The sequence below is a fragment of the Elephas maximus genome, chromosome 17 (genome assembly GCF_024166365.1).
Source record: "Elephas maximus indicus isolate mEleMax1 chromosome 17, mEleMax1 primary haplotype, whole genome shotgun sequence".
In the NCBI taxonomy this organism is placed as follows: Eukaryota; Metazoa; Chordata; class Mammalia; order Proboscidea; family Elephantidae; genus Elephas; species Elephas maximus.
In genome coordinates, this window is record NC_064835.1 from 29,020,682 (window position 1) to 29,046,137 (window position 25,456).

The following is a 25,456-nucleotide window of genomic DNA, read 5'->3' on the forward strand; positions in this document are numbered from 1 at the left end:
TAAATAGCAGTTATGATCACATGACCAATTGCAGAACCTAAGACCGTAATTGTTATGAGTATTTCTGCCTTTTATGTGTGCATCAAATATTTTTTTTTGTTTTCTTCACTTATAAAATATAAGATGTAAACTGGGTGACTGCATTTTCAGTTGTATTTGTGTTAGTTGTATTACATTAGGCACAAGTATGACTTTATAATTGTCTTTATTTAGAGACTACGTATGGTCTAAGGAGATGTGTAGAGGTGCCAAACTGACAAGGGATGGACTGTGATTGTTAAGGTTGTGCGTCAACTTGACTGGGCCATGATTTTCAGTGGTTTGGCAGTTATAATATAGTTTGGCAGTCGTATGATGCTGTGATCACTTCCATGATGAAATCTGGTATAATGTGATTACCTCCATGATGGAATCTGCTGTGAGTAGCGAATCAGTTGAAAGGAAGTTTCCTTGGGCATGTGGCCTGTATCAGATATAATGGACTTTCCAGCAAGACTTGTGGGCTTTTGCTCGTACTGGATCCCACAGCTGGTTCCTATTCCTCTGACCTCTGGTTCTTGGGACTTGAGCTAGCAGCTTACCTGCCATCTTGACTGCCGATCTTGGGATTCATCAGTCTTCACAGTCCGTAAGCCAGAGCCCTGTGTCTGACTTGCTGATCTTGGGTTTGCCAGCGTCTGTAGCTACACGAATCAGGAGAAGCCTCCAGCCTGATCCACATTCTCTCTACATATATTTATATGCTTTACTGGTTTTACTTCTCTAGAGAACCCAGCCTAAGGCAGATACGAACAGATACTTCACCAAAGACGACATTCAGGCAGCTAACAGACACATGAGGAAATGCAATCATTAGACATTAGGAAAAAGCAAATCAAAACTACAAAGAGAGGCCACCTCACCCCAACATTACCTGCACTAATAAAAAAAAACAGAAAATAACAAATGTTGGAGAGGTCACAGGGAGATTGGAATTCTTATGCACTATTGGTGGAACATAAAATGGTACAACCACTATGGAAAATGATATGGTGCTTCCTTAAAAAGCTAGAAATGGTAATACCATACAATCCAGCACTCCCACTCCTAGGAATATATCCTAGAGAAATAAGAGCCGTCACACAAATAGACATATGCATACCCATGTTCATTGCAGCATTGTTCACAATAGCAAAAAGATGGAAACAAGCTGAGTGCCCATCAACAGAAGAATGGATAAACAAACTGGTACATACACACAATGGAGTATTAAGCAACGATAAAGAACAATGATGAATGTGTGAAGCATCATGCTGAGTAAAACAACTCAATCACAGAAAGACAAATATTAGACGAGACCACTGTTAAAAAATTCAATAAAAGGTTTACACACAGAAAAAAAAATCTGTTATGGTTATGATGGAGGGAAGGGATGGGGAAGACAAATCACTAACTAGATAGTAGACAAGTGTTAACTTTGGTGAAGGGAAAGATGACACATAATATAGGGGAAGTCAACACAACTTGACGAAGGCAAAGTCATAGAAGCTTCCTTGGCACATCCAAGGACCTTGAGGGACCCAGTTACTGGGTCTGAGTGCTGGAGACTGTACTCTCAGGGGACATCTAGGCCAATTGGCATAACATGGTTTGAAAGGAAATGTTCCACATCCTACTTTTACGAATAGTTTCTAGTGTCTTAAAAGCTTGCAAGACTGATATAGAGGCGGGGCAAAGATGGCAAAGTAGTCAGACACTTCTGGTGGTCCCTCTTACAACATAGACCCTAAAAAACAAGTGAATTGATTATATATATGACAAGCTAGGAACCCTGAACATCAAAGGCCAAGTTAAGAAATCAGATTGAGTGGCAGGGGGAGGGAGAGATGATGCAGAAGCAGCAAGGAGTTGCCAGACCTGACTCGGCAGAAACCTGCACCCTTCAGCCCCAATACCCTGGTACGACCGCAGTGGGGCTGGGGGTAGCATTTGGGATGCAGTTACTTTGGTGAAAGAAGGTGAGCAAAGTGGTGCAGCCTTGATTCCCCAGCATGACCGCAGTGGGGCCAAGCCAGCAGCACAGAATGTACGCACGTCCCTGGAATCAGTGATAAACAGCGCCCTCAGCACAAGATAATGGATTTCATCCAATTTACCACATGGATCTTACAGTTCTCCCTTTTGAAAGAACTCTCTCCCATATATCTGATCCCTCCTCCCTCTGCCCCGAGCCAGCTTCAGTGACAGTTGATTTCCCTGGGCCTGAGATAGGTCCTGCTACGCTGAGCCATTCTTCCAGCTGTGGAGAAGGAACAAATTAACAAACGGGGGAAAAATAATCTGCCAGCTCCCCTAATCTGGGAATTTAGGGCAGAAGCAGTTCCTGTCCAGGCACAAGTGGTCCACAGACTTTGCATGTCTTTCACCCCTCATGGAGCCGTGTGGCCGTTTCAGCAGCTAGGGTCTGGTTGTTACACTGCAAGGGTGTATGTACTGTTTCAGATGTGCTATGGAAAGGGAGATTTTTGACATTTGATACTGCTCTGCCTATTAAACAGGGTCCTCACCTACCCACATGAGGGTAGCTCCACCCACGTAACCAAGCTACCTGCAACAGGGGTCCAAGGATAAGTGGTGCCTCCCAGTCCTTACAGTTAAAAGCACTGGGTGCCTATAGCATGGCTGCAGAGCCCACCCACCTGTGTGCTCTAGAGAACGGGGACACTCCTTCCTCATAGACACTCAGGGGATGATTGTCAGGCCCCTGCCTTGCTCAGAGTGTGACCCCCTGCTGCAATCAGAAACCTGTGCATACACCAATCACCACTGTTCCTCTAAGACTGTAGGTGAGAGCCTGCACCATACACGTGGTCACCGACTACCTGGACACCTAAGCTGAATCCATACAAGAAAAGTAAATGGGCTCCTAGGATCATATACCTGGTAATAGCTCTAGCCATCTAGTGACAGGATGTTAGAGCTTCAAAGGCACAAATAATCAAGCTAGCTCACTCAAGCAGCCTATTTGGGCATATCAAAACAAAACAAAGCAAGAAGCTAGGATATAGTAAGCAAACAAAAGAAATTAATACAATAATTTATAGATGGCTCAGAGAGAACAATCAATATCAGATCACATAAAGAAGCAAACCATGATCACTTCAATAAGCTCTCAAAACAAAGAATCAAGGAAGCTTCTGGATGAAGAGGTATTTCTGGAATTACCAAAGGTAGAATACAAAAGATTAATATACAGAACTCTTCGACAGACCAGGAAGGAGACCCGACAAAACGCAGAACAAGCCAAGGAACATACAGATAAAGCAGTTGAGGAAATTAAGAAGGTTACTCAAGAGCATAATGAAAAATTTACTAGGCTGCAAGAATCTACAGAGAGAGACAACAATCAGAAATTCAGAGCATTAACAATAAAATTTCAGAATCAGACAACTCAGTACAAAGCCAGCAGAGCAGAATTGAGGAAATTAAGTCAGAATTAGTAAGATTGAAGATAAAACATGTGGCAACAATATAGTTGAAGAAAAATCAGATAAAAGAATTTAAAAAAAATGAAGAAACCTTAGGAATCATGTGGGACTCTATCAAGAAAAATAAGCTACAAGTGATTAGAGTACCAGAACAGGTAGGTAAAACAGAAAATAGAGAGAGAACTGTTGAAGACTGGTTGGCAGAAAACTTCCCTGATATCATGAAAGATGAGAAGGTATCTATCCAAGATGTTCATTGAGCCCCGTACAAGGTAGATCCCAAAAGAAAGTCACCAAGACATATTATAATCAAACTTGCCAAAACCAAAGTAAAGAGAATTTTAAGAGCAGGTAAGGATAAATGAAAAGTCACCTACAAAGGAGAGTCATTAAGAATAAGTTCGGACTACTCAGATGAAACTATGCAGGTAAGAAGGCAATAGGATGACATATATAAAGCCTTGAAGGAAAAAAATTGCCAGCCAAGAATCATATATCCAGCAAAACTGTATCTCAAATATGAAGGTGAAATTAGGACATTTCCAGATAAACAGAAGTTTAGGGAATTTGCAAAAACCAAACCAAAACTACAAGAAACACTAAAGGTAGTTCACTGGTTAGAAAATCAATAACATTAGGTAACAACCCAAAACTAGAATACAGGACAGAGAAACCAGATATCAACCCTGATAGGGAAATCACAAAAATAAATCAAGATTTAAAAAAAAAAAAAAAAAGCTCAAAACAGGAAAGCAGCAATGTCATTATGTAAAAGATGACAACATTAAATAGAGACTAAATAATGTAGTCATAGATCTTTCATATGGAGAGGAAGTGAGGGGGATATAGGGAGAAAAAAGTTTGGTTTAAACTTAGAAAAATAGGGGTAAATAACGAGGTAACCACAAAGGAGACTAACAATCCTACACACTAAAATAAAATACAAGAAAAACATAAAGACTCAGCAGAAACAAAATCAACAATGAAAAAGAGGAAAACACAGTTTACAAAGAAAAACTACTCAGCACAAAAATTAAGTGGAAAAAAAACTGTCAACAACACAAAAGACATCAAGGTGGCAGCACTAAACTCATACCTATCCATAATCACGCTGAATGTAAACGGACTAAATGCACCAATAAAGAGACAGAGAGGTGTAGAATGGATTAAAAAACACAATCCATCTATGCTACATACAAAAGACATACACCTTAAACTTAAAGACATAAACAAACTAGAACTCAAAGGATAGAAAAAAATATACCAAGCAAACAACAATCAAAAAACAGCAGGAGTAGAAATACTAATTTCTGACAAAACAGACTTTAAAGTTAAATCCACCACAAAGGATAAGGAAGGACACTATATAATGATTAAAGGAACAATATACCAGGAGGATATTACCATATTAAATATTTACACACCCAACAACAGGGCTTCAAGATACATAAAACAAACCCTAACAGCACTGAAAAGCGAGCTAGCTCCACAATAGTAGTAGAAGACTTCAACACATCACTTTCAGTGAAGGACAGAACATCCAGAAAGAAGCTCAATAAAGACATGGAAGATCTAAATGCCACAATCAACCAACTTGACCTCCAAGACATATATAGAACATTCCACCCAACAGCAGACAAGTATGATTTCTTTTCCAATGCACATGGAACACTCTCTAGAACAGACCATGTATTAGGTCCTAAAGCAAGCCCTAAAAGAATCCATAACATCAAAATATTACAAAGCATCTTCTCTGACCATAAAGCCTAAAACTAGAAATCAATATCAGAAAAAACGGAAAAAAAAATCAAATACATGGAAACTGAACAATACCTTGTCAGAAATTATTGGATTATACAAGAAATTAAGGACAGAATAAAGAAATTCATAGAATCAAATGAGAATGAAAACACTTCCTATCAGAATCTTTGGGACACAGCTAAAGCAATGCTCAGAGGTCAATTTACAGCAATAAATACATACATACAAAAAGAAGGGAAAAATCAAAGAATTCTCCCTACAACCTGAACAAATAGAAAGAGAGCAACAAAAGAAACCCTCAGGCACCAGGAAAAAGCAAATAAAAGTTAGACCAGAATTAAATGAAATAGAGAACAGAAAAACAATTGAAAGAGTTAACAAGACCAAAAGCTGGTTCTCTAAAAAGATTATCAGTAAACCATTGGCCAGACTGACAAAAGAAAAACAGGAGACAAAACAAATAACCCAAAGCAAATAACCCAATATCACCACAGGCCCAACTGAAATTAAAAGAATCACAACAAAATACTATGTAAAATTATACTCTAACAAATTTGAAACCTAGAGGAAACGGACAAATTTCTAGAAACATACTACCTACCTAAACTAACACAAACAGAGGCAGAACAACTAAATAAACCCATAACAAAAGAAGAGATTGAAAAGGTAATTAAAAAACTCCCAATAAAAAAAAGCCCTGGGTCGGACGACTTCACTGGAGAATTCTACCAAACTTTCAGAAAAGGGCTAACACCACTACTACTAAAGGTATTTCACTGCATAGAAAAGGGTGGAATACTCCCAGACTCATTCTATGAAGCCAGCATAACCCTGATACCAAAGCCAGGTAAAGACACTACAAAAAAAAAAAAAAAAATTACAGGCCAGTATCTTTTTATTATTTTTTTATCTCTCATGAACTTAGACGCAAAAATTCTCAACAAAATTCTAGCCAATAGAATTCAACAACATATCAAGAAAATAATTCACCACCATCAAGTGGGATTCATACCAGGTATGCAGGGATGGTTCAACATGAGAAAAACAATCAATGCAATCCATCACATAAATAAAACAAAAGTCAAGAACTACATGATCTTATCTGGTGTTTCCTTAAAAATCTAGAAATAGAACTACCACACGACCCAGAAATCCCACTCCTCGGAATACATCCTAGAGAAATAAGAGCCTTTACACAAACAGATATATGCACACCCATGTTTATTATAGCACTGTTTACGATAGCAAAAAGATGGAAGCAACCAAGGTGCCCATCAACAGATGAATGGATAAATAAATTATGGTATATTTACACAATGGAATACTACGCATCAATAAAGAACAGTCACGAATCTGTGAAACATTTCATAACATGGAGGAACCTGGAAGGCATTATGCTGAGTGAAATTAGTCAGGTGCAAAAGGACAAATATTGTATGAGACCACTATCATAAGATTTTGAGAAATAGTTTAAACTGAGAAGAAAACATTCTTTTGTGGTTACGAGAGGGGGAAGGGAGGGTGGGAGAAGGTTTTTACTGATTAGATAGTAGACAAGAACTATCTTAGATGACAAGAAGGACAACACACAATACAGGGGAGGCCAGCACAACTGGACTGGACCAAAAGCAAAGAAGTTTCCTGAATAAACCAAATGCTTCGAAGGACAGTAGAGCAGGGGCGGGGGTTTGGGGACTATGGCTTCAGGGGACATCTATGTCAATTGGCAAAATAAATTCAATTAAGAAAACATTCTGCATCCCACTTTGAAGTGTGGTGTCTGGGGTCTTAAATGCCAGCAAGCGGCCATCTAAGATGCATCAGTGAGTCTCGACCCACCTGGATCAAAGCAGAATGAGACAGAAAAGGCTACATGAACTAGAGACTATATCATCCTGAGACCAGAAGAACTAGATGGTGCCCAGCCACAACTGATGACTGCCCTGACAGGGAACACAACAGAGAACCCCTGAGGGAGCAGGAGAATGGTGGGATGTAGACCCCAAATTCTCATAAAAAGACCAGACTTAGTGGTCTGACTAAGACTAGAAGAATCCCGGCGGTCATGGTCCCCAAACCTTCTGTTGGCCCAGGACAGGAACCATTCCCGAAGCCAAGTCATCAGACATGGATTGGACTGGACGATGGGTTGGAGAGAGATGCTGATGAGAAGTGAGCTACTTGTATCAGGTGGACACTTGAGACTATGTTGGCATCTCCTGTCTGGAGGGGAGATGGGAGGGTAGAGGGGGTTAGAAACTGGAAAACGGTCATGAAAGGAGAGTCTGGAAGGAGGGAGCGGGTTGACTCATCAGGGGGGAGTAAGTGGGAGTATGTAGTAAGGTGTATATAAGTTTATATGTGAGAAACTGACCTGATTTGTAAACTTTCACTGAAAGCACAAAAAAATTATTAAAAAAAAGAACTACATGATCTTATCAATTGATGCAGAAAAGGCGTTCGACAAAGTTCAACATCAATTCATGATAAAAACTCTCAGCAAAATAGGAATAGAAGGAAAATTCCTCAGCATAATATAGGGCATTTATACAAAGCCAACAGCCAACATCATCCTAAATGGAGAGAGTCTGGAAGCATTCCCCTTGAGAACAGGCATCAGAAAAGGATGCCCTTTATCACCACTCTTATTCAACATTGTGCTGGAGGTCCTAGCGAGAGCAACTAGGCTAGATAAAGAAATAAAGGGCATCCAGATTGGGAAGAAGTAAAATTATCTCTATTTGCAGATGACATGAACTTAAACACAGAAAAACCTAAAGAATCCTCAAGAAAACTACTGAAACTAAGAGTTTAACGGAGTATCAGGATACAAGATAAACATACACAAATCAGTTGGATTCCTCTACACCAACAAAGAGAACGTCGGAGGGGAAATCACCAAACCAATACCATTTACAATAGCCCCCAAGAAGATAAAATGCTTGGGAATAAATCTAACCAGAGATGTAAAAGAACTACACAAAGAAAACTACAAGACATTACCGTAAGAAACCAAAAGAGATCTACATAAGTGGAAAAATATACCTTGCTCATGGATAGGAAGGCTCAACATTGTAAAATGTCTATTCTACTCAAAGCAATCTATAAATACAATGCAATCCCAATCCAAATACCAGTGACACTTTTCAATGAGATGGAGAAACAAATCACCAACTTCATACGGAAGGGAAAGAGGCCCCGGATAAGTAAAGCATCACTGAAAAAGAAGAACAAAGTAGGAGGCCTCATACTACCTGGTTTTAGAACATAGTATACTGCCACAGTAGTCAGAACAGCCTGGTACTGGTACAACGACAGATACATAGACCAATGGAACAGAATTGAGAATCCAGACATAAATCCATCCACCTATGAGCAGCTGATATTTGACAAAGGCCCAAAGTCTGTTAAATGGGGGAAAAGACAGTCTCTTTAACAAATGGTGCAGGTATAACTGGATGTCCATCCGCAAAAAAATGAAACAAGACCCATACCTCACACCATGCACAAAGACTAACTCAAAATGGATCAAAGACCTAAACATAAAATCTAAAACGATAAAGATCATGGAAGAAAAAATAGGGAAAATGCTAGAAGCCCTAATACATGGCATAAGCAATATACAAAACATCGCTAGCAATGCACAAACACCAGAAGAGAAACTAGATAACTGGGAGCTCCTAAAAATCAAACACCTATGCTCATTCAAAGACTTCACCAAAAGAGTAAAAAGATTACCTACAGACTGGGAAAAAGTTTTTAGCTATGACAATTTCGATCAGCATCTGATCTCTAAAGTCAACACGATACTGCAAAAACTCAACAACAAAAAGACAAATAACCCAATCAAAAAATGGGCAAAGGATATGAACACATACTTCACCAAAGAAGACATACAGGTAGCTAATAGATACACAAGGAAAATGCTCACGATCATTAGCCATTAGAGAAATGCAAATCAAAACTACAATGAGATACCATCTCACCCCAACAAGGCTGGCATTAATCCAAAAAACACAAAATAAACGTTGGAGAGGTTGTGGAGAGACTGGAACACTTCTACACTGCTGGTGGGAATGTCAAATGGTGCAACCACTTTGTAAATTGATTTGGTGCTTCCTTAAAAAGCTAGAAACAGAACTACCATACGATCCAGCAATCCCACTCCTCAGAATATACCCTAGAGAAATAAGAGCCTTCCCACGAACAGATATATACACACCCATGTTCAGTGCAGCACTGTTTCCAATAGCAAAAAGATGGAAGCAACCAAGGTGCCCATCAATGGATGAATGGATAAATAAATAATGGTATATTCACATAATGGAATACCATGCAACCATTAAGAACAACGATGAATCTGTGAAACATCTCATAACATGGAGGAATCAGGAAGGCATTATGCTGAGTGAAACTAGTTAGTCGCAAAAGGACAAATATTGTATGAGACCACTATTATATGAATTCTAGAAAAAGTTTAAACACAGGAAAAATTCTTTGATGGTTACGAGGGTAAAGAGGGAGGGAGAGAGGTATTAATTAGATAGGAGACTAAAACTATTTTAGGTGAAGGGAAAGACAACATACAGTACAGGAGAGGTCAGCACAACTGGACTAAACCAAAAGCAAAGAAGTTTCTTGAATACAACCAAATGCTCAAAGGCCAGAGTATCAGGGACAGGGGTTTGGGGACCATGGTTTCCGGGGACATCTAGGTCAACTGGCATAACAAAATGTATTAAGAAAACGTTCTGCATCCCGCTAGCAAGCAGCCATCTAAGATGCATCACTTGGTCTTAACCCACCTGGAGCAAACGAGCATGAAGAACACCAAACACATATGCTAAAGATGAGCCCAAGAGACAGAAAGGGCCACACAAACCAGAGACGACATCAGCCTGAGACTGGAAGAACTAGATGGTCCCCGAGTACCACGGATGACTGCCCTGACAGGGAACACAAAATAGAATCCCTGACAGAGCAGGAAAACAGTGGGATGCAGATCTCAAATTCTCATAAAAAGTCCAGGCTTAATAGTCTGACTGAGACCAGAGGGACCCTGATGGGCATGGTTCCTGGACCTTTTGTTAGCCCAAGACTGGAAACATTCCTGAAGCCAACTCTTCAGACAGGGATTGGGCTGGACTATATCACAGATAATGATACTGGTGAGGGGTGAGCTTCTTGGCTCAAGCAGACACGTGAGACTGTGTGGGCAACTCCTATCTGGAAGTGAAACGAGAAGAGGGGGACAGGAGCTGGTTGAATGGACACAGGGAATACAGGGAGAGGAGGAATACGCTGTCTCATTACCGGGAGAGCAGCTAGGAGTACATAGAGACTGGCTTGATTTCTCAACTTTCACTTAAAGCACAATAAATAAATAAATTAAAAAAAAAAAAGCTTGTGGGTGGCCATCTAAGATACATTTATCAGTCCCACCTGACAGGATCAAAGAATGGTGAAAACCAAAGACACAAGGAAAATATCAGTCCAAAAGACTAGTGGGCCACATAAACCACAGCCTCCACTAGACTGAGCCTAGAAAAACTAGATGGTGCTCAGCTACCACCACCGACCGCTCTGAAGGGATCAAATAGAGGGTCCCAGGTAGAGTGGTAGAAAAATATAGAACAAAATTCAAAGTCACAAAAAAAGACCAGACTTGCTGGTCTGACAGAGACTGGAGGAACCTCTGAGCCTATGGCCCCCAGACACACTGCCAACTCAGAACTGAAGACACTTCTAAAGTCCACTTTTCAGTCAAAGATTAAACAGGCTTATAAAACAAACAATAACACATGTGAAGAATGTGCTTCTTAGTTCAACCAAAATTACGCGACCAAAAGGGGAACACCTGCTCAAAAGCAAAGATGAGAAGGCAGGAATGGACAGGAAAACTGGGTGAACGGACACAGAGAGTCTGGGGTGGAAATGGGGAGAGTGCTGACACATTGCAGGAATTGCAATCAATGTCACAGAACAATTTGTATATAAATTTTTCAATGAGAAACTAATTTGTGCTATAAACTTTCACCTAAGACACAATTAAAAAAAAAAAAAAGGGTAAAGGCTCAACAGTTTGAACCCATGCAGAGGTGCCTCAGAAGACAATCCTGGCAATCTGCTTCCAAAACATCGCAGCCTTGAAAACCTTATGGAGTTCTACTCTGCACACATGGGGTCACCATGAGTTGGAATCAACTTGATGGCAACTGTGAAAACAATCACTACTTCAAACTAGGTAAAGTCCATTTAAGGTATGTTCCAGCCCCCCTTGCTGTGTAATCCCAGCTTCCCAGGCCAGGGGCCACACCAACCTGAGGTAAAACTCCTTTTAATTTTCAAAGATTAAAAACAGCCACAGTACCCAGCACAACGCAATGCTCAGGCAGTTGAGATCCCATCTAGGATCAGAGAAATGTTTAATCTTCATTTTAAGCCTAAGAAAAATCAGTAGGGAAAAGAAAGAGCTTCCTCTATGAGCCCGGAACATCAGCAGAAGAAAGAGATTCAGGAATCAGAGAAGGAATTGGACTCTAGATCTACTTGTCTCCTTTGCCATGAGAACAGAAGCGGATGGCGCCCAGCTACTATTACTGAACATTTTGATCAAGGAGTCAATAGATGGATCCTCATCAAGCAGGGGGGAAAATGTGGAACATAATTTCAAATTCCTATAGAATCCAAACTTACTGGACCCACTGAGACTGGAGGAACCCCCAAATCTACTGCCCTGAGATAATATTTAAACCTTGCACTGAAACTATCTGCTGAGGTCATCTTTAACCAAGCAACTGTTTGGTTTACCAATTGAACTTGCCTTGTGCATTATCCTCTTTTAAAGAATCATCTGTATGAGATCAAACAGACAACAGTATGAGAAGTTTAGGGGGCAGTGAGTCTAAGTCAATGGGGCTAAAAAAATTTGGGTAGAACTAGCAAGAGTGATGACACAATGTAAAGAGTGTAACCAATGTCACTGAGTCGTACATGTAGAAATTGTTGAATGAGTTTATTTTTTGCTGTATTATATTTTCACCCAAAACAAAATATTTTTAAATGCCAAAAGCAAAAGAAAGAGCTTCCCTTCCCTTGCCCCTGCCCCAAGCACCCCCACAGTTCCGAATGTTAGAACAGGTTTCTGCAGGCTGCTCTCCCTCACCCAGCCCGGCAGAGGGGGCCTGGCCATGACACCTACAGCCCCAGTCACCCTATTCTAATAAGCAAGTACCAGGACACAGGCCGACAGCAGTGGATGCGTACTACTACCTGGTCCCCTTGGAGTGGGGTTCCATAGTTACCTGAGATTTCTCTGAACACCCACTAGACCAAGGGTTGGCAAACTACAGCCTCTTGGCCAAATCCAGCCTACCACCTGTTTTGTATGGCCTGTGAGCTAAGAACGGAATGGAGCCCTGGTCGTGCAGTGGTTAAAAGCTACAGCTGCTACCCTAAAAGGTCAGCAGCTTGAATCCACCAGCCGCTCCTTGGAAACCCTATGGGACAGCTCTACTTTGCCCTACATGGTCACTATAAGTTGGAATTGACTCGACCTCAATGGTTTTTCTTTTTTTTAATGGGTGAGCTAAGAATGGCTTTTAAATTTTTCAATGGTTTAAAAAAAATCAAAAGATGAATATTACTTAATGACAAGTGAAGGGCACATGAATTTCCAATTTCACAGTCCACGGATAAAATTTTATTGGAACACAGGCATGCTGGTTCGTTTATGCCTTGGCTATGGCTGCTTTCATGTGACAACGGTTACGTGGCTGTGACAGGGACCACATGACCTGCAAAGTCTAAAACAGTTACTGTCTGGCCCTTTACAGAAAATATTTGCTGACCCCTGCTGCCAGGCTCTAACCACAAAGGGTTGGGTCCCACCCCTGCTGTCAGTGTCCCATCCCAAAAGAACTCCTGGGATGAATGGCCCAGCTTGAGACGCAGAGCCTGCCCGCTCTCCCTCTGCATGTCTACAACAGCCTCTGTTCCTAGACCCCAGACAAACCTGCCGCACCTCTCCCCACAGGCCCTCCTCAGCTAGGGCCCACAGTTTCCCCTTCCTTCCCTGAGCCCTTGCTGGCTCCTGCTGCCCCCAGGCTGGGCTTCCCTTCACTCTAAGCACGCCAAGCAGCCTCAAGCAGTGGCTTCCTCTCCAACCACACTTAGATGGCAACTAGTTATGAGTGTGTGCTTAAAATTTTAAAAGGACATTTCATATTTACAAACACCCCCGTTGCCATTGAGTCAATTCCAACTCACAGCGACCCTAAAGAACAGAGCAGAACTGCCTCATAGGGTTTCCAAGGAGCGCCTGGTAGATTTGTTTGAACTGCTAACGTTTGGATTAACAGCCGTGGCTCTTAACCACTACATCACCAGGGTTTCCTACTTATAAATGGGTATTTCAAATATAAACACTTTTTTTAAAATCATACTTTTTATTGCTGACTAAACAACATACAAAATATTTCAGCTTATTTTGGTAACTACACTCGAATGGCTCTCTCCGCCAGACCCCGGTTTAGCGTCGCTGTTAGTCCTTTGGGGGTCATGGAGATGCTGACATTGGCCTCAAGGAGTGTGGGAAGGGGCAGCAGAGCTACCTCTGCCTGTCTCCTGTGTGGAGACCTTGTGTCCCAGGGCAGCTGAGGAATTCTCAAAAAGCCATGTGTGGCTAGCTGCTAGCTCTCACCTCAACAACCGGCACAAAGCCTAGCATTAAAAAGAATGCCAGTGGCCAGGGTCACGATGACACTGAGCAGAATTAACAGGACACAGAATGGGTCTTTTTTTTAGAACAGTTCTGAGAGCCCACCTCTGCCTGCCAGTCTAGGGAATGACATTTCCTGCCTCCTACTGACTTCTTCATTTGCAAACCACACAGCTAATCCTGTTGCTCCCCGCTGATGACAAGTTCCTTGAGAAGAGCGAGCACCCCACATACTTTCAACCTGAAACACAGTCGCTATTTGCCAAATTAAAAAATACAGATCCACGTCAGGAGGAGGCCAAACAGGATAAATGAGGAGACAAATCACATGTTACTTCTCTAAATGTGTCCTCACTCGGTCCTTCTCTCCCACATTTTCCAGTCCTAACTTGTATTCCCCTCACCTGCACTAATACCCTCCTCCATCTCTGTGGGAGCTGCCGTTTGTCTGTCTCCCTGAATCAAAGCCATGACCAATACTTTCTAAGAGTCACATTCTTGTACCTTTATCTTGAGAAGCTGGGTTACTAGAGATAGGAACATCAGTCAAAATATATCTAGGCCTTTTATAAAGAAGTAGTTATCTCACCTGTGCTTAAACCCATTACGCACTATGGTAATAGGCATGACAGAAACAGAGAAGGGGTTGGAAAGATGTGTTATCAATACCCCAAACCAAACACACTAACATTGAGTTGATTCCGACTCAGAGCAACCCTTTAGGACATGGTAGAACTGCCCCACAGGGTTTCCAAAGCTGTAAATCTTTACAGAAGCAGACTACCACATCCTTCACCAGGGAGCAGCTAGCTGGTGGGTTGGAACTGTTGACCTTCCCGTTAGCAGCCAAGCCCTTAACCACTGTGCCACCAGGGCTCCTCATTACCAATACAGAGAGCATACAAAGGCTGCCCTAGGCCTTCCCCGATGGTGCTGCCGCTCCAGCTTCCTTCACCTCAACCCGAAGGAATGTAAGGAGTATTTGTTTACAAGAAACTAGATGGGAGCTAGCTGGATCAAACTGAACAGGAAGGCAAGGTTGTTTCTACTCCGAGTTGTGTTCAGCATGGCCATCTCCTTCCTGAGACCCAAGAACTGGGGCTGCAGTGTGACAGATCACTTTTGTGGGGCCTTTCTCACGGTAGTCTTGTAACTCCCACCCAAGTGATTGGGCGGTACTGTGCAAATACGGTAACTGTGGCCCACCAAGGGGACTGGTCAGTTTTGCCATCCTGCTAGGCTTAAAATAAGCCATCCCAGAGGCAGGAAAAGAAGAGCTCACCACCTCCAAGAAAGAAGAGCCAGGAGTAGTGCACATCCCTTGGACCTGGGATCCCTGTGCTGAGAAGCTCCTGGAACCAGGAGGCTGAAAGAAAAAGACAGCTGTTAACACTGAAGATGGCAAGAAGCCGTGGCAGAGAAATGGTGGCAGGAGAGACTGGCAGGAGATGGCACAGTGGGCTTCCCAGCCCACAGAGCAAGAAAGCTAAGTGCCTTTGGGCAGGAGGTTTCCTGGAGTGGTGTGCCTGTGGGCACTTGGTGGAGCTAGATGGGACCCACAGAGCTGGAACTGAGCGCCTTCAGGTCGAGGCTTACTGGTGGAGGGGGGTGACTCTGGGGAATTTATCGGCAGAGCTAAAAGATCTTTGTAACACTTGCCGCAGCAGGGCAGAAGCCAAGGACCAGAGAGAGCCATGTCTGTGGGCACAACTGAGAAGAGGCTGTCCTAATGGAAGAACCATATTGTGAGCTTCCTGAAACTGAACTGTAACCTGTTACCTCCCTAATAAACTCCATAATCATGAATATTGTGAGTTCTGTGTGGCCACTGCAATGAATTATTGGAACTGAGCAGAGAAGTAGAGAGTACCATGAGAGGGATGACTGGTGTCAGAATTAATAAAGATGGTAGAGAGACGAGACGTGTCTGACCTCTGCCTCATAGGAATCAGCCTTGGGTTGTTGATCTTGATTCTCCTGCCCCCTTGAGAAGTCATGCCATGCCATTTTCACAGGAGCCTTGTTTCCAAAACAAAGACTTTAAGACAATAGCAACGACCTGCTGATATGGCATAGTGACCCTATAAGATGGAGCAGAACTGACCCATAGTGTTTCCAAGGAGCAGCTAGTGGATTCGAACTACTGACATTTTGGTCAGCAGCCATAGCACACTCATAGCTCTTAACCACTGCACCGCCAGGGCGGTGATTACATACTTAAAAAAGGGTGAGGGCAACACCTTTATAACCACACATTAGCACATTTACTGACCATCAAAAGTCATTCCCCAGTCTAGAAAGGGCAGATAACTACATGTAGCTAAAACACCAACCTCTGATCCAGAAGTTTCAAGCTGGTACCTTTCCCCAAATGTCTGCATCACTGGGGTCCTACAGGTCAAATATGCCCTGCAAATGTGGTCTGCTTGCTGCCCAAGTTTTTTTTTTTAATTTGATTTAGCTGGCAATATACTGGGAGATTTCACATAACCATCTAGGTTTCCTGATTCTCTGGAAACATTAGAAAGATCCCTGTGGCGATCACCAGTTGGAGCTAACAATTGCCTTCTTTAGGCAGCACAAGATCTCTGTAGTTTTTGTCCCCACCAGTGTCTTACACCTGCTGACTTCACTCATTTATCTTACTGCTGTTTACACCCACTTACATCTGCTTTCCTTCCTGATCCAAATTCCCCAGCTCGATCCCTCTCCAGTCACCCCCATCACAGGCTTCATGGCAACGAGAGCAGTAAACGGGCCCAAACCAGAGCTAGACAGAAATCCTGGATCCCGCTGACGTGTTTACCCGTGCGTTCTTTCCAACACTGAGAATCTTCCTGATAAAGCTCTGCTATTGGATGACTACAGTTCCTGACCATGGATTCTGTCCTTCAGTTCTCCTTCTTTTCCCATTATTGACCCAATCTGCTCAGTTCTCTGTTCTTTTTGGAGATTCTGAGGCAGGGAGACTTCTCAGACTCTCTCATAGCTTGGACAAACCATCAGTAAAGGGACTTTATTCTCCATTCTAAGCCCTGACGCAAGTTTCGTCAGCTTATCACATCTGGATTTTCTGGAGGCTGGTCCTCGTGAGAAGTCAGCAGAGTCACCAATGCCATCTTCATTCCCATTATGGAGAACAAAGAGTTCAGGGGCCACCCTGCCTAACAGTCTTCACTGCACTCCCAGGTGCCCTGCTTCATCATTTTCTGTTTCATCCTTACTGGGCATTTCTAAGCCCAGGCGGCTCAGGGAACGCACAAAGAAGCGAGGAACCTTGCAGACCAAGTTGAGTTCCTCCTTCCTGGACCCCATAGCAGGCAGGACTAGCTGCCGGGCATGCAGGTGAAGAGGGATGTAGCGGGTCTTCGACTGCTCCAGCCCCAGCTTCTTCAGGGTACCAGCAGACAGCTTCTATACAAAGAAAAGATGGACCCTTGAGAGCAATACCAACAGTTCATCCTTGGCCAGCAGGCAGGGGCAGAAGACTTCCAGTGAAGGGAAACCAACTACGCCCCTGCAAGACACAGCAATGGCTCTCCCTCTTTAGGGGCATATCTAAGAAGGTTCAGATCTCAGATAAGAGGAAAACTACCACACCGGGGAGGCTCTTACAGGCCAATGCTCTGGCTTTCCGGAATGCGCTATAACAGAGCCAATGGATGAGAAAGATTCCACCTTGGTTCATTAGCAGTGGCACGAAAGGCTGATTTTAGCCTTTAGAAAGGCTCCTCCCCCCACCCCCCAGCCCCCTAACAATGAAGTGGTGAGTTTTCCAATAGATCCTGCAGTCCCAGGAGAACAGTAACTAGCTGCTTCTGCATCCTCTAGAAGCTGGGCAACCAACACAGTTACCCTGTCTGAAGAACCACTCTGGGACTTTAACAACCCCCAGAGGTCTCCCCCTTGTTTTGCTGCGCATTGGGTCAAATTAATATTACCTGGGGGGCCAACCTATTCCAATCTGAGTACTTATGATCACCAAGGATTGGACAATCTAATCCAAAAGACAGGTGAACTCGAAGCTGATGTTTTACTCCTGAAACAAACAACAAAAAAAAAAATCAAAGAAAAAGAAAACTTACGAGAAGCCACAGAAACAATACCACTGCTGATATTTGCTTCTAAGCATATTAAATCAAAGCATAATAAAACTGGTGAAACCCCAAATACAATAAGGTATAAAGAATAACATAACAAACCATAAGCTATGCAGCACCACCACCTAGCTTAAGAAATAAACAATATACTGTCAAAGGCTCCTACGTACCCCTCCCCAGGCACATTCTCTTTCCATTATCGATAACCATTACCCCAAACTTGGTGTCTATTATTGCCATGACTTTTTTAAATAATTTCACTATATAACGATAATGGTAAATAGCATTGCTGTGTACATTTTCAAATAAATGTGATCAAACCGTTTATAGTCTTCTGCTATCTACTTTTTTTTAATAGCCGTCCCTTGCTTTCCCAGTCTTGGATTAACACCAGAAACACTCTCAAACAAGTCAACTACAATCCCAGCCCCCCCAAAATACCAGTGCTCAGGACAAGGGCAGAGCCCAGCGTGAGGCCCTGGACAGAGCTCAGGAGCACTGAGCTTCTGCTATCCCACTGTAGGCTCGTGGCACCCTCACCAGTAACTGGGTGGAGCTCCAAGAGGGCAGAGGAGAGAGTGCTGCTTAGCACCTGGTACTGGGTCACAGCAATGTGTGCATTCCGGCTGCTACGCACTTTCACCATCGTCCCATTGTCCATGCGGTAGCTTGGGGACAGCGTCATCTGAAGCCAGAGATGTCAGATGTGATCTCAAAGGAAGAGCAAGAAAACCTACCCCTCCAGAAGGCAGCTCACCCACCTTGCGGTGCTTCTGCTGGCCTTGCACCTCCTTCTCAATGATGGGGATGTCAACAACTCCTGCTGAAGGCGTGGGGACACGTACGGTGATGGCCCTGGGGGTGACACAGATCCCTGCTTTAGCCACAGCAGTAAAAGCAGAGCTTCTTGGATTTGGCCACTTAGAGGATCGAACACTGGACCATCTGCACTAAATGTGGTCAGTTCTTAAGATCTATGGGTCCCAGATGATTCTCTGGGTGAAGTGCTCAGCCTGAGAACTTGCAAGTATTCTTATTCGCATATCCTTTTTGCTACAAAAAGTAATACATGTTAATTGCAAAATAATTGGCGGGGGAACACCAGAAAAACAAAAAAGTTATATTAATAACTTGATCTTTCATTCTAGCCTTTAAAAATGTACGTGTGTATTTTAAAATAAAAATAGGATGATATGGTCTTACAACCTGTTGTTTTTTTGTTTTTACATACTAAAAATTGGTAGGTCCTGCTTGCATACTAAATCAACGAGCACATGAATAAATGAATTAATGGACTGAATGTAAAACTATTTGCCAGGAAGGAACAGAGCCCAAAGAAGTCTCAGGAACCACACCAGCACTCAGTAACTTGTTCCAAATCTCTTTTGACTGAGGTCTCCCTGTCATCACTTTACAGTCAGGTAGAACACTAGGTTTAATCTGTCCTTAAACGTATGCCTCCTTCAGGTCAACCAAATAGGAATCCTCCTGGTACTTAGTGGCTTATCACTACAAATAAAAAATTGAAAATAACAACCCAGTAGAAAAACAGACAAAATATTCAATTCCCAGAAAGAGAAATTCAAATAGTCAAGGGGTTAACACACCACCCAGACAGTATTTCACACCCTGGGCACCTTGCTTAAGATTAATGGCAACCGTGAGTTTGGGCTGCTATCTAACACACTTTGCCATACTTAGACTGAGCCGTAACTACTAGGTTACCCTTCCTGTTGACACAGCAGTACACCTCAAACATCTTCAGTCAGGAAATAGTCACTGAATGCATGAGCCACTGATCTAGGTGGGCACTAGTGCCATGAAGATGAACAAGACAGTAATCCCTGCTCTCACAGAATTCATGTTGAGCAGGACTCAAACATATAACTCTAATAAAAAGTCCTCTATCATAACCAAAAAGGAGCCCTGGTGGCACAGTGGTTAAGCGTTCAACTGCTAACCAAAAAGCTGGCAGTTCAAATCCACCAGCCACTCCTTGGAAACATTAAGGGTAGTTCCACTCTGTCCTATAGGGTCTCTATGAGTTGGAATCGACTTGACGACAATGCGTTTGTTTTGGTTTTTTATTGTAATAAGTCATCAAATGTTAACTGGTTGCTAATTGGTTGACTACTATGTTCTACTTCCAACTTTTACTTCCTGTACTCAGTACTTAAGGGGGTTCCAGCCTACCTCCCCAGCATCTTCTCCAACCACCCCCCACTCCAAACTGGACTATGTACCTTACTCCTTGGCTCATGCCACTCCCACAATCTAGAACACATTCCCCACTTCCCCTATCTAATCCTATTCATTCATCAAGACCCACGAATTTATTTCAACTCCCCCACAAAGCCTGATAATGAGAGCAGTTACCGATTCTGAACTCTCACACACAATTTTCACAAATACAACTTATCATTTCTGGGCTTACTTTTTGATTACTTGTGTACATAGTTATAATTTCTATTTTTTATTTCTTGAACTCTTACTATGAGCTAGGTACTGTGTTAAACACATCTCATCCTTTTCTTATTTAACTCTCCTATCAACCCTATTAAGGAGCCCTAGTGGCACAGTGGTTAAAGAGCTCAGCTGCTGACTGGAAGGTCAGTAGTTCAAACCATCAGTGATCTCCACAGAAGATGTGGCAGTCTGCTTCCATAAATATTTACAACCTTGGAAACCCCCTGGGGCAGTTCTGTAGAGCCACTATGAGTTGAAATTGACCCGATGGCAATGCGTTTGGTTTTGGTTTCGGGATCAAGCCCATTATTCCTATTTTTCACAGGAAGAAAACAAAGCTTAGGTAAGTTCAACAACTTGTCCAAGGCCTCATAGTTGATAAATGGTATAGCTGAGAGTTGAACACAGATCTAGCTGAGCTCTTAGCTACTATGCTAAACTTCATCTAGTGCCTTACATTTCTTATTACCGTGGTTCTTAAGCATGATTGTACATCAGAATCATTTGTGAAGTTGCAGACCTTTTTAAAAATAGAGATGCCCAACCCCTATACTCTCACCAAATTTAGGAATCAGAGCCTCTGTGGATGGGTCTTAAGCATATAAATTTTTAAAAAGTTCCCCAGATAACAAAATACCTGTAAAATCTGTAATACGAAAAGAACAAATACCCAAAATATAAAATAAATACCTACAAATAAAAAACAGAAAATAACCCAGTAGAAAAATAGACAAAATAGTCAAGTCCCAGAAAGAGAAATTCAAATAGCCAATAAACATGAAAACCAGCCAACATCACTAATCGCTAGTTCGTAGGAAACAGCAAGTAAAACATCAGTTTTTACCCATCGGAGTGGTAAAAGTTTTAGAACAAGTAGCTATAACAGAAAGTCCTCTATAATAATATAGACCAAAGTTTCTTAGGGGTCAGCAGAGGTGGGAGGGAGGGGGAAAGTGGAAGCCATTGTTCAGGAAGCAGGGAGTATTGTTTATGGTGATAAAAAATGTGGTAGCAATGATTACAGGTTAACATCAGTAATGCTGAGTCAGCAAATGCTGTATTTTTATATACATTTTTACAACAATAAAAATGGATGGATTGATCAGGCGTATGGGGAGGTGGGTATTCAACACTAGCAGGAAAATAAACTGATTTAATCTTTTTGGAGAGCGATTTGGGTTGTAACTATTAAAATTTTAAATGTGCACGCACTTCAACTCAGCCATTCCATTTGTACAGATGTATCCTAAGGCCATACTTACATATTCTCTGTAAACCAAAAAACCAAAACCACTGCCGTCCAGTTGATTCCAACTCATAGTGACCCTACAGGACAGAGCAGGGCTGCCACATAGGGTTTCCAAGGAGTGCCTGGCGGGTTCGAACTGCCAACCTTTTGGTTAGCAGCCGAGGCTTTTAACCACTGCACCACCAAGGTTTCCATTCTTTGTAATAGGCTCTGAAAAATGGGAGTTTACCTAAACATCCATCAAAAAGGAGCTAGGTAATTAAATTATGATGTATCTACACAATGGACTACCACAGAGCCATTAAAATGTACACTACAAAATGCTTCAAACTATTTATTATTCAACTGAAAACAGCGGGTTGCAAAACAATGCAAAATACGCTACCACACAAAAATATGCTTACACACCCCCAGTATAACTCTGGAAGCTTACACAAGACACTTGTCACAGTGACTGCTTCTGGGGAAGAAAACTGAGTGGACGGGGAGCAGAAATAGATGGGGTTTTTTTTTTTTGTTCATGTATTTGTTTCCTGCTATAAAAACTCTCAGGTAGATTCATATGTACCAACATGGAAAGAGTCCCAAAATACAAGAGTTGTGGGAAAATGAAGTACAATGTATATTGTACGATGTGACACATATACAGCCACTCCCAGGATTACCAGCGACTTCCACTCTTTCACAAGTCTGTCTTTAAGTCGAATTTGTATGTAAGTCGGAACAGTTAGGGACAGTTGATAACTAATGTGTTAGTTAAATGTCTTAGTACATAGTGTACCTTTCTATGCATAAAAACATCAAACACTTCCAGCTACACTAAAACATCTTTAACGTAATAACACAGTAATAATGTCTTGATGTAGCAAGATAGTGCCTCTTTTTATTATGAACCACTGTATATACCTTGAGTTTTTAATATAATAGGCTCTATGGGGATGGACTCGTAACTACGAGCTGTATGTTAAGTCAGATGTTCATAACATGGAGACTGCCTATACACAAACACATATACAGATGTACTGTATATAACAGACTTGCATGTAAATGCATTGAGCAAGGACCAGAAGAATAAAAATTAAACTAACAATGGTTGCCACCTCAAAGGAAGAGACTAGAATAGGGAAGTGGGTGGATTCTCCAGGCATCTTTGGCTTTATGTGCTTTTTATCACATGGATAAAATTATATTATCACTTGTATAATTAATTTTTGATAATTTTGATGTACAACCAGAATTAAGAACCACGAACCACTATTCTATCAGACCATAATATTCTAAGTGCCAAAGCTGGTTCATATACTTTTTATATCCCCACAGGTCCGAGCACAGTGCCTTCTATTACTAGGAGTTCCTGGTGTATGAATGGATGAGCAGACGAAAGGGATGCCTTTTTTCATGCCACCTCTACCACCACCAATGGGCCTCATACCAGTACTTCTTGGCCACCTGACGGGTTTTAAACAACTGCTGGACTTGATGTGCCACTTCCTTCTCCCAAGCCAACACCATCACACCCGTAGTTTCCTTGTCCAGCCGGTGACACAGATGCAGGGGCTCTGCCTTGTGGCCACGCAGCATCTTTGCCAGGATAGGCAGTACATCCGTGATGCAGAGCTGGACGCCAGGGCCGCCTAACAAGGGAAAAGCCAGAGGTCTGAGTGGCCGGAAAAGGTCCCACCACAGAATTCTACTCGGGGACAAAAAGCCCTTTCTGGTTTCTTAATGTTTTCTGGAGCCTTGCTACCTGAAGTGTGGTCCAGGGACTCGCAACATCGATATGCTCAGAGAGCTTGCTAAAAATAGAATCTCAGGCCCCCAACCCAGTCTATTGAATTAGAATCTGCATTTTATAACAAGATGCCCAGGTGATTCACAAGCACATTAAAGTTTGCGAAGCACTGTCTTTGCACACGCTTAAAAGAAAATCATCCTAAAATCAGAAATCAAAATGGGGAGGTCTGATATTTCACTACACAAGGACAGGCTTGAGAATTTGGAAGTCAGCTCTAGTGAAAAATGCAACACCCTCATAAAGCATTAGATAAGAGTGGATAAGAGGACAGCTTTTGGGTTAGACATTTCTGGGTTCTGCTCTATATATGCTCCCAAACAGGCATTTGACCCTGGACAGATTACTTCATCTTCCCACCTTCAGTTTTCTCATCTATAAAATGTAAATATCTCGATAAGAACTATCTCATAGGGAATGGGAAGGCAAGACGCTGTTGTGGAGATTAAGAGAAAAATTTAATTATTTGTCTTTATGCTCAAACTTCTCCAGATCTCCCCAAAACGCACTCCCTTCTTCTATCTAAAATATGTCTTTTTTCTCTGAAGAACTCTTTCCCAAATGTATTTTTTAAGTCTCAGTCTTTCTTTGACTCACTCCATCTGACAACTGCATTCAACGTTTATCCAAAAATATTTCAGTGCCCATTAAGTTCCAGGCACTTGGGGTTTCATGGTGTATATTCCATAGATTTGTTTTTTCTTATGTATTTTTTCCTCTTTCCTAGTTTTAATGAAAAAAAACCTGAGGACAAGGACCCCCTGGCTTTTCTAGTCTTTACAGCACTCTGTGGGAGTCTCCACACAGAGCATTTCATGAATCACTACTGACTGTCAGATGTCTTTAAGTGCCATAGGCAGTACACGAAATTCAACAGTTACAACTGATTTCAGAAAGTGGGTTCTGTCTTATTTATCTGTGTCCTCAGTAGGGCTTTATATAGACTATTGCTCTGTTGCTGCTGTGTGCGTTGAGTCGATTCTGATATTTCTCTATTCAGGTTTAACCAATCTTGAATGCAAGGGTGGGAGAGCCCCACAAGGGCATGTACCAGGGCTGCCCCTATTGTGGGAGAAAGCAGCAGCAGGTCCCCCTCCCTTTCCCACATGGTCCTTACCATGCACCGGGAGCCCGTACGGCTTGTTGATAACCACAAGGTCCTTGTCCTGGTGGAGAATCCCCCGGTTCAGGGCCTTAGCAAGCACGTTGGGGTGCACTCGCTGCAGCTGCTGTGTGAACCGCACTAGCTCCAGCACCCTCCGCTGAACAGGGTTTGTGGGCACCTGAGGGGGAGAAGGAGCGGTGGGGAATGCCTGGTAAAAGCTTTCAGTAAAGTGTGAGAACTTGGGTAGGGAATGACCATCTTTGCATTAATGTCGCTCTTTCCTCGAGTAATTTGAGAACAAGGGTGCGTGCCTGTCTCATCGAAGTATCTACGTGATGCTCACGACCTGCCAAGCAGAAGTCAAAGACCCAGCCCCAGGAAGACACCGCACCTCTAGTAGCCCTTCGCTTTCTCCCCTTTCTCCCACCACACGTCCACGACATTTACTGGATATACCTGTCAGAAGATAACTCCTACCTCACTCCCCATTGGGAAAACCAGTGAGCGTACTGTCTCTTGAGAGTAGTGGTCCCTTTCGGACTCACCGGCTCCTTCTTTTGTTCCTGTTTCTGGGCTCGGAGCCTCTCCGCTAATCGCTGGGCATTCAGAGGCTTAGAAGCAGCGGCGGCAGAACAAAATGGCTTTGAGACGAGAGGGAAGAGATTCCCCCAATGCTGGCGGGTACCGCAGACCCAGAGGCCAGGCACGCTACAAGTGGGCGCCGCCATCTTGTCAAGCAGGGAGGGGCGAACCCAGACCACGTGACGAGGTCAAGAGCGGGAGGGACGGGGTGGGCT

General features: G+C 42.6%; 1 protein-coding gene across 2 annotated transcripts; it reads right to left on the bottom strand.

The window, feature by feature from the left end:
- Positions 1–6,829: 6,829 nt before the first annotated feature.
- RPUSD4 (RNA pseudouridine synthase D4) lies at positions 6,830–25,409 on the bottom strand. Of its 2 annotated transcripts, none has more exons than XM_049857202.1 (7): positions 25,137–25,219; positions 24,672–24,837; positions 23,195–23,396; positions 18,809–18,902; positions 18,588–18,732; positions 17,889–17,986; positions 6,830–17,361 (listed from the first exon to the last, which is right to left on the bottom strand). In XM_049857202.1, the coding sequence occupies exons 1-7, from the start codon at positions 25,146–25,148 to the stop codon at positions 17,122–17,124; spliced, it is 957 nt and encodes a 318-aa protein (XP_049713159.1). In that variant the 5' UTR covers positions 25,149–25,219; the 3' UTR covers positions 6,830–17,121. The 2 variants fall into 2 exon arrangements, with proteins under 2 accessions (XP_049713159.1, XP_049713158.1); XM_049857201.1 differs by having other exon boundaries at positions 6,832–17,361; positions 25,205–25,409.
- Between the last annotated feature and the right edge of the window lie 47 nt (positions 25,410–25,456).